The 10,337-nt window shown below is 32.3% G+C and overlaps 1 protein-coding gene and 1 non-coding gene across 2 annotated transcripts; both read right to left on the reverse strand.

Annotated features, from left to right (window-relative positions):
* Positions 1–1,158: 1,158 nt before the first annotated feature.
* Positions 1,159–1,277, reverse strand: LOC112422319 (5S ribosomal RNA). The gene has a single exon (XR_003012685.1). It is a non-coding gene; the product is annotated as a 5S ribosomal RNA (ribosomal RNA).
* A 1,569-nt stretch (positions 1,278–2,846) lies between these two features.
* Positions 2,847–9,457, reverse strand: LOC120580484 (probable beta-D-xylosidase 7). The gene is made up of 6 exons (XM_039834093.1): positions 9,007–9,457; positions 6,770–7,072; positions 6,267–6,436; positions 5,707–5,804; positions 3,001–3,765; positions 2,847–2,921 (listed from the first exon to the last, which is right to left on the reverse strand). Exons 1-6 carry the CDS (start codon positions 9,427–9,429, stop codon positions 2,866–2,868), a joined length of 1,815 nt encoding a protein of 604 aa, XP_039690027.1. The 5' UTR covers positions 9,430–9,457; the 3' UTR covers positions 2,847–2,865.
* Positions 9,458–10,337: the final 880 nt, after the last annotated feature.

Here is a 10,337-nt window from a genome sequence, read left to right on the forward strand (position 1 = left end):
TGACAAACTTTTCAAGATGTTAGAAAGCCTTAGATTATACCTATTGGGTCATCATTTACAAGTTTTGTTTTCTTTTCAATGAAAACAAATTATATTAATGTCAATATGTCATCTACTAGCTAACTTGAAAATGGAGTGACATGCATAATATTAATAAGAGTATTTGAGTAAAAGAATTTAATTTATCATTAAACAAATTTACTCATTGGTTTTTAAAAATATATACATAACCTTAGAAGACATGAGATATGCTGTGAAAGTGATTCAAAATTGGAGAAATTGAGTTTGCCGAAGCTATCAAAATTGGAGCCCGATTTGGAGAAATCGGAGCATGATTTTTCGGAGCAGAATTGACACTTTTATTCATAAAAAATCGGAGCACGATCTGGCAAAATCGGAGCACGATTTCGCGCAGAAGAATAAAAATAAAACGTATTTTTATGGGCCTAATTTGGTTTCAATTTATGAAGGATGCTTTTACTATAAATATAGACATTGTATCAGTGTAAACCTTGAGATAGAGGGGGCTGAAACAAGGGTTTAGAAAGACAACAACAAAACTAGGGATTGTATAGAGTTTGTCTCTTTGGAACAAACACTAGGGTTTGAGGGTTGATTCACCTTGGGAAACACTATTAGGATTGAGTCTCTTGGTTACGGGAAGAGATTAGGGCTTTGAGTATAATTAGGCGGGAGACTTATTCTTGTAACACATTGATATCTCTATTGTAACGTTACTTATCATATAGTGAAACGGATGACTGCTCTCTCCCCCAGACTAGGTCAATTTGGACCGAACTAGGTCAACAAATTATTTTGTGTTCTCTCTTCCTTTCTCTCTCGCTGTTTTCTACTTTTGGTTTGTGTTTATAATTGTTCCATACACTTTGTTTTCATTGCTTGACTATCCCTTGCACCACACATCAAATTTATTATGGTGTGTTTTCTCATCGAATTCGCAACAAGATGGAGGATAGGGTATACCAAATATAAATTATCATGATTATATTATCAGGGCCAATCAAGCTTTCCATTACATAAGTAGAGTCACATTGCAATTAACTCATCAAGCTTTCCATTAGTTATTCTTTACTTGATTGAAAATTACTCATTATTACATTTTTTTTACAAGTTTTTTTTTTTGTTCACAAGTCACGAGAGGTGCAACACAAGGACTTTCCAAAAGGTCATCCATCTTAATACTACTCTCGTCCAAATACGCTTAACTGCGGAGTTCTGATGGGATCCGGTGCATTAGTGCTGGTATGATCGCACCTATTACTCAATATTACATGGCATCAATTCATCCAACATGATATTTATTGAGTACTCTTCCTGTCCCACAAGAAACAAATAACCACCTTCTTCAATCACCTTAACACCACTCTCATTTGCTCTACTAAGATGCTCACAAACACTAACTTCAAATCCAACTTCACCCTTTCCACCTCCTTCCACCGTCACACTCTCAAACCCTACCAACTGTTTTACTGGATTTCCATTTCTACCTTTCTTTGGCTTCACAAACAGCAACACAGGATGCTTCCCAGCCATGCTTCCAGTATTTGTAATTCCCAATGTGACAGAAATTGACATGGTTTTACATGTTTCTTCGCCTAACTCTGAAACAAGTTTGTAATTGATTGTTTCAGAGTTTTCGAGTATTGAATAAGTGGTTGATTGGTTGATGTGAAGGTTGTTATTTTTGACGGAAATGAAGTTGTAGGAATAATTTGAGTAGCTTAGGCCATAGCCGAATTCGTAGACCTTTGGACCTGTGTAGAAACGGTAGGTTCTACCGGGATAGCCTGATGATGGATCAGCTCTCATTCTCATGTCTGTCATTGGTATTTTGATAAAATCTTTTGGGTACCATGTCATTGGTAGTCTCCCCCCTGCATTGCAGTGATTAATTAATAAAGCATCCCATTAGTTGAGTAATAGTAGTTTTAGGAAGATATACTTAAAAAAGTTATTCGAGGCATATGTATATAGTGTATTTTGCTCAACAAGAAAAATCTTACAAAACTATAATCGATGTTTCAAATTGTGGACATTTTTAAGTTACATCGAAAACATTTGTTCAATATATTTGATATTGCTACAATCGTTGTATAGAAAATAGCCTTCGTTTGCCATCACAATCACAATTGCAGACTATTTTAAAACTGTGGCTGCAACTGCAATTGTGGTTGTGACCTTAACTATTTTCTTGGAATCTGGATCCTCTGCTGCCATCTAGTCCATTCAACCAAATCTCAATCGTTGGTTCAAGGTTCATTCTGCATCCGGTGATTGAGATTTAGTTGCATTTAATAAATGGATGCAGAGGATCGAAGCCGAATTTTTCAGATTCTTTCCCTTGTTTCCCAATATAAAATAAAAGGTTAAATAAGTAAATGATCCCCTTATATATACCAACATTTGATTTTAGTCCCCCTAAAGTATTTCATAGGCTTTTGGTCCCTCTAAAATTTTTCATCTATAAAATTAGTCCCTGCTCTACATTGAGTATTACACTAGAGCAGAGACTAATTTCATAAATGAAAAATTTAGAGGGACCAAAAGCCTAAAGAATATTTAAGGGGGACTAAAATCAAATGTTGATATATTTAGGAGGATTATTTACTTATTTAACCCTAAAATAAACAATAAAAAATTCCCTTTTTGCTTGACTAAATATTCTCTCATTTAATGGTTAAGACTTTCCGGAATCTATGAAGTTTATACATGTTTTAAGGATCTTGGTCATGCGCAGCCACAACTACATGACTGTGTCTAGTTAGCAACATCTGAACCATTCAATCTAGATTGAGCTGTCTACATTTCAAACTTGATATTTTAGATTTAAAAAAATCAAAATCGTCATTGAAATTTGAACCGTCCAATCTCCCGATGTAACTTGACTGCGTACAGTAACACTGCAAACAATCCAAATCCATTTTTTACCATATTATGTCTGTTTATTTGTCAATGGATAAAGCATAGAAGAAAACAAACCTGGGTTATAGTCACCAAACACAACCTGAGCAAGAGCCCTTCCACCAAGTTCACCAGGATAACCAGCCCAAATAATCCCTCCAATTTTGTCATTATTCTTAGCAAAAGTAATATCAACAGGACCACCGCACAAAAGCACCAAAATAACAGGCTTCTTAGAAGCTTTCGCAACACTGTTAATAAGTTTCTGTTGCTTACCAGGCAACTCTAAATGATCTCTATCAAGTGTTTCCGTCTCTTGACTTTGGTCTAATCCCATAACCAAAATAACATAATCACTTATTTTAGCAACTTCAACTGCTCGGTCAATTTCGGCTGAAGCACACTTTGTTCCATCAGTACATCCAGAATGATAATGTGTCTGGCTTGCATAAGTGTAAAAGCCTTTTAAGATTGATACATTTTTACAAGGAGGACCAATATAGTTTCCTAAAAGAACTATTGATGATTTATTGGCATTAGGGCCTATAACTCCAAGGGTATTCACTCTTGGAAGTGGGAGAATTGAGGCAGTGTTTTTCAAAAGTACAATGCCACTTCTTGCAGCTTCTAGAGCAAGGTCTAGGTTTTCTTTAGAGCATACTTGATTTGGACCAATTCTGCCATATTGGAGTTTTGTTGGATTCCCATCAAACAAGCCTAGTCTTATTCTAATGGTAAACAGATTGTGTAGGGCACGGTCGATTTGAGATATAGGAATTTTTTTTTGTAATACTGCTGACTTTGCATGCTTTGTCATGTAGTTACCACACTCTAAATCCATCCCTGAAAATTTTTGATCACACAACATGTAAATCACCACGGTTCATCAAGATTATTCCTTTTTGAGACAAAATCTCTTATGTTGTTTACAGACTGCCTTGTAATGTTGTTTTTGTTTTTTGATTTACGGCTGTTTTAGCCTTACTGTATTGTAATTAACTCTTTTCAGCTCCTCTTAGCACACATTGTGCTTGAGGGACTATATGTCTCTTTAATATATTTCTTTTAATTTCTTAAAAAAAACTAAGTGATTATAAGCAAAATACTATCTAATTACGTTCATTATTTATTTTCAAGTGCATAATTTATTTATTTACTAACATAGCTCTAATTATGTTACATCTTTTTCTGCAACCTATACTAAAAACTATGGTGAAAATATAAACTACTAATTATTTATCCTAAAGAGTAGACATAAAAATACACATATAAATTGTATAAAAATCTATATTATCACCAATTTTTGTCTGAAGTCCTGCTGTGAATTTTTTAACTAAGATATTTAATTTGCTTATCGCCAAAGGAAACGATGACGGGCCATCATTGATGGCTTAGAATGGCATGCCTCATATATGTGGGGACTAATGATGGCTTAAAATGGCATGAATTTTTTTTCAAGCCCTACTTTTGAAAAAATTGTCCACTCTACCCTACATTCAAAATAAATATCCAATCTATTCTACTTTCATATCTTCTCTTACGTAGCACCATTTGATATGACATCATCATTCTTCATGATGACCCACTCTCTATTGGTATCACCCTATCCTACTATCTTTTTTATTTTTTCTTTCGATTTTCATTTTTTTTACTTGATAATTTATACTTCCTTAATCATGGTTCCATCTCAGTTGGCACCATCTTACTAGGTTCTTTATATTTTTTTTTTTGTTTATTTTGTTGGTTGAAAATTTATTATATAAATAAATTAATAGAAAAAATATAAAATAATATAATAATGAAGAAGATGAAGAACCAATAGTTCAACGACGAAAGTCCACTCGTGTGTCAATACCTAAAGGATGTGGTACATGCAGACATGAAGTAGTTAGAAAAACTAGAAAATAATGTAATATTAATATTTAAATACTTTTCATTATAATATTTAGGTTAATTAAGTAAACGGTCTCTATAAATATTTAGAATTTTGTTTTTAATCCCTACAAAATAAAATCAAACTTTTTATTCCTATAAAATTTTCCATCAACATTTTTAGTCTTTATAAAATATTTTCATCAGCATTTTTAGTCCTTGTAAAAAATTTCCATCAACATTTTTGGTCCCTAAAATGCTTAAGGAAAATACATAGGTACTAAAAAGTGTGATTTTATTTTTTAGGGACTAAAAACAAAATTGTGAATATTTATAGGGACTAAAAATTTAATTAACCCTAATATTTATCAATCTATATTATCATGTTATTTTAATTTTTTCTATTAATTATTTATGTTGATTAATATCTATTATTAGTTAATATGATTTTTTTTTATTAATTATTTATAAAATAAATTTTCAGCCAAAAAAATAAATAAAAAATTAATAAGATGGTGTCAACTGAGATGGAGCCATGACGAAGGAAGTATAAATTATTAAGCGAAAAAAAAGAGGAAAAGGTAGTAGGGTGGTGCCAATTGAGAGAGAGTCGTCTTGAAGAATGATGGTGTCATCAGAGATGACGCCATGTAAGGGAAAAATAAAAGTAGGATATAGGTTGGATATTTATTTTGAATGTAGGGTAGAGTGGACAATTTTTTTCAAAACTATGCTTGCAAAAATAAAATTCTCGTATGGTTTGGCTTACATATGCAAGTGAGAAAAGTACCTTCCGTTGGGACCATTGACAAAGTAAGATAACGATAATTCAATGTCACTCACATAAACACATAATAGTTATATTTAGCTACTTCTGATTATGACATAAACATAGGAAGAGTGAAAGTATACCAGCTCGAAGTACATCGGCTACAACATCCTCTGGTGTTTTTGCATAACCTTGTTTTTCATATATGAATCGAACTGCGTCACAATCCGACGCAATATACCTATTTTAACAGCCAAAATCATTCATACTAATCAAGTCAAAATAAAGTAAAATTTCACTTTTACATTTTGGTGAATGATACATTGTTAAAATGTAGCTTCAAAAAGAGGAGAAAAAGTAGAAAAGTTTGAATCGAACACCAAGTTACACCAACTAAGTAGGTCATTGCTCACATCGTTAATAGAGTGAAAAACATTATTTCATAAAAGATATTGTCTAATAAAGGATATGTTGTTAAATATATTGTTTAATTCTTATAAAATTTACATTTTTGTACTCACTATTAAATATCTTTTTTGTTTTGTTACACTCACTTTTAAATATCTAAAAATTTACAAAACTAAATATTTTGTGTTTCCAATTTTGTAATTTATAAGAACTAAAAAGTAGATAAAAGAATTTAAACAAAATTGAAATAATTATAAGGGTCAAAACCATATGTAACACAAACTATTATATATACCCATTGAAATTCCATTTTTTCCTTGCCGTATTGGTTAAAAGATTGTAATCTGCACAGTTTGGAACTCCATTGACACGATTGTAAGCACACATTATTCCACTGGATCGTCCTTGTACTACGCAACTATGAAATGAGGGTTGATACGTATCCGCTAAATCTTGCAAAGTAACCTGAATTATTAGAACATATTTGGATTATTAAAATGGAAAAAATTTAAAAGGTGAGGAATATAAGAAAAATTAGAATCATTTTTGAATTTTTAAATTAAATTAATTGTTCTTTTGCAAGTTATGATTCAATTTTCAAGGATTCAACAACGACATAAAACAAAGCATGTTTTGTAGTCTGCATAACACAACAAACAAAACTCAGACAAATTCAAGGACGACATTGTCTAATATGCACAAACCGATTTTGTGGGTCGTGGGGTTGAGGACTTATCTTATTTGTTCACCGTAGAATTAATCATCCAAAGACTAAACCATAGAGACAAGAAAACTTACTTTGGCATCAAAAACATAACGATTCACACCCTTCCAATTTTCCAAATCATAGGCAGTAAAGTGTTTGCAACAAGCAGAAGCTTTAAGACGACCTCCAATCAGTTTCCCACCTTCAAAGGAATCACCTTGAAGTCCTCTCACATAGGAAACACCATACTTTGAATTTACCAAAGGATCTTCACCAGCTGTTTCTTGTCCTCTTCCCCATCTTGGGTCCCTGAATATGTTTATGTTTGGTGCCCAAAAATTCATCCCTTGGGCTTGTCCAGCATTGTATACTCCTCTAGCCTCAGTTCCAATCACCTTCATTCATACAACACATAATAATAATTACAAAGCAAACAAAACTTAAATAAAAAAATATTTGAATATTTTTTAGGCTTAATAACAGTTTTACCCCCTAACTTTCTTAAAGTTGTGATTTTGGCCCCCTAAGAAAAACAAAAACTACAAAACCACCCTCTAAATTTTGCACCTGTGGCAGTTTTGGCCCCCAAGGTCAATTTTGACTCGGTCTACGCTGACGTGGCACCCTAAGTGAGGTGTCACATGTTATTTTTTTATATTTTTTTCGCCTTAGGGAGCCAAAACTGCTACAGTTGCAAAATTTAATTAGGGGGCAGTTTTGTAGTTTTTTTCTTAGAGGGCTAAAATCTCAACTTCGTGAAAGTTAGGGGGCGAAAACTGCTATTAAGTATTTTTTATCCTAATTATAAAAAAAAAAAAGTTTAATTGTGGTGGGTTGACGGTCCAAAACAATTTTGCACACACGACCAATCAAAACATTTCAAATTGCCATGTTAATTAAAAACAAAGCAATAATTTAATTGACATGGCAATTTAAAATGTTTTGATTGGTCGTGTGTGCAAAATTGTTTTGGACTGTCAACCCACCACAATGAAACCCATAAAAAAAATAAGGTCGCAAATTTATATATATTAAAATCGGGTATCTGTCTGGTGACCGACGTAACGTGACATGCTAATTCAGGAGACTAATCTCACCGCCTAGTAGTAGGATTCATTTGAAATCATAACTATGTATGAACTGACTCAATACTAAAATTGTTGGCCACACTCCTAAGTCTCAAACCATATACCATATGGGAAACCGCAGGATTAGGTAAGTACTAAAACCTATTTACTAAATACTAAATGAAAAATATAATTTTAATCTTTAAAAAATTTCAAAAACATGGGTTAAATTATTTGAATGAAAACCATTTCAATCCAGGGACGGATGCACATAAAAAGCTATGTAGGTTTGTGCACGCACTAACTTTGTAGAATTTTTTTTAGGCGGTGGTAATTAGTGATATATAGTTGTAATAGTTGAAATGTTGTCCAAATAGCCCACACAAACCACAACACTTTTCTCTTGGCCCACACATATACACACACCTTGACACAACAACACAATCTTGTGAAAAATCAGATGTGAAATCGCATGAGATGAATGATTAAACAATTGTTTAATTACTTATATAGATATATACTTTTTTTTTTTAAAACAAATATAGAGAGATACTTTTGTTTGTATTGAAAATGAGAAAATCATTCAATATTTTTAGAATATGGAGAATGGTAGAGCACAATTACGATGTATATTTATGCTTTTAAAAATGAAATATAATATATATATATATAGGGGTTTGCTATGATACACCCACCAGTTTTTATTAAGGTGTGTTTTAACAACGATATAACTAAAAAGTTGTTAAATACACCTTAAGGTAAAGGTTGCTAAAACACACCTTCTAAAAAATAAGTGGGTGTATGTTAGCAACTCCTATAGGCATTTGCTAGGATACACCCACTTATTTTTTAGAAGGTGTGTTTTAGCAAGTTATAACTAAAAAGTAATTAAATACACCTTAAGGTGTAACTTGCTAAAACACTCCCACATAAAAACTAGTAGGTGTGTTCTAGCAAATCCTATATATATATATATGTGGTGCCCCACTTTTTAAAATTCTTGTATCCACACCTGTTTCAACCAAGGACCATGATTCCCCGTAGTCGGGCAGATGATACGGTCATACAGGTAGAGTGTTATTGGTCTTACGATTGAAATCGGATTGTGAATATTTAAAGATCAAAAGTGAAATAAAAACTATTCTAACAAATTAGACGGTTGATATCATTCTACAGTCACTATTTGACTATTGAGAATCATTTTCCTTCAACCAACATCATTTTGTCACAAATTTCCAACATGGATTAAACGAGTTACTCACCTTACTGATTTGGTACCAAAGTTTGGGATCAAAAGAAGCAGCAGTAAGAATAACTTGAGGGAAACTAGTTGCAGCTGGAATACTACCATTCAATATTATCCCCATACCAACATAAGAAACACCATGCAAAGCTTCATTCCACCATTGGTAACTCGGTATATCGAGTCGAGGAATGGCAGGAGCTGTGTTAACGAGTTGGGAGACTTTCTCATCCAATGTGAGCCGTGATACGATGTCTTTGGCTCTTTGAGTGATGGTAAGGTTGAGATTGCAAAAGGGAAATAATTTTGTACGTGGGTTTGAGGTGTCACAGGAGTAAGGAGGTACAAGAGTTGGTGGATCGGCATGAACGAGTTGGTGGTAGCGAGTTAGGAAGAGTAAAATGAAAGAGATGAAAGTTATGGTGATGGAAAAGTCGCCCATGCTTTGAGGGGATTTATGCAACAAAGGTAGTGAACAGAACTTGTGTATTTATACAGATACGTGTTTGTTTTTTTCTTTTGGTTACTTGTGTTTCTTTTTTTGGAAGAAAAAAAAAATTGTTCCTCAAACCAAAAAAGGAAATTATACGTCTGAGCCAAATTATACGTTTGATTTGGATATGAAAATTGAAAAAAAAAAAGATAGCCTCTAATGCTAGGCGCCACATGTCAAAGGGAGTATGAAAATTGAAAAAAAGAAATCGAATCGTACACGTCTGACTGACCACAACACATCCCGTTCTACTTCTATCACTCCCTATCAAGCTCTTAAGATGTCGGCAATTAAACAACCCTAAATATTAGGGTAAATATGCTTTTAATCCCATAGATATATCAATTTTTTTTTTTATTTCCTTTTAATTTTTCCTTCAACTTTTAGTTCCTATAAAATTTTCAATCACTATTTTTAGTTTCTATTTTTAATTTAATTTTAGTATTTCTTTTTAATGAAAATGTGCAGATATGTGTAGAATATAGCGAACAATTAAAATTTTTAACAAAATATAAATTAAATATGAATTTTTAATCATCAAAAAAAATAAAAATTCATGTTTTGTTAAAAATTTCTATTTTTTTTAGTGATTCTTATAATATTATGCATTTTTCTCCAAAACTTTTTACAAAAATATGAATTCTATATATGAGTTTATTTTAAAGGAGGGACCAAAATTAAAGGTGAAAATTTTTTAAGGACTAAATGTTGAAGAATAATATAAGAGGAGTTAAAACAAAAAGTTGATATATTTATAAAAACCAAAAACATATTTAACTCTAAATATTAATTAATCTACAATATAAACAAATAAAACACATTCTATTCTCAATTACAAGTGGCAGGCTTATGTCTTA

Source organism: Medicago truncatula, chromosome 5 (assembly GCF_003473485.1).
Source record: "Medicago truncatula cultivar Jemalong A17 chromosome 5, MtrunA17r5.0-ANR, whole genome shotgun sequence".
Taxonomy (NCBI): domain Eukaryota; kingdom Viridiplantae; phylum Streptophyta; class Magnoliopsida; order Fabales; family Fabaceae; genus Medicago; species Medicago truncatula.

Excerpts from the sequence above, each read along its gene's own strand:
- LOC120580484 (XM_039834093.1), bottom strand. The coding sequence starts at position 9,429 with ATGGGCGACTTTTCCATCACCATAACTTTCATCTCTTTCATTTTACTC. Across the intron at positions 7,073-9,006 it reads TTTGGTACCAAATCAGTAAG|GTGATTGGAACTGAGGCTAG; the intron begins GTGAGTAACTCG and ends GTATGAATGAAG. Across the intron at positions 3,766-5,706 it reads AGCCGATGTACTTCGAGCTG|GGATGGATTTAGAGTGTGGT; the intron begins GTATACTTTCAC and ends AAAAATTTTCAG.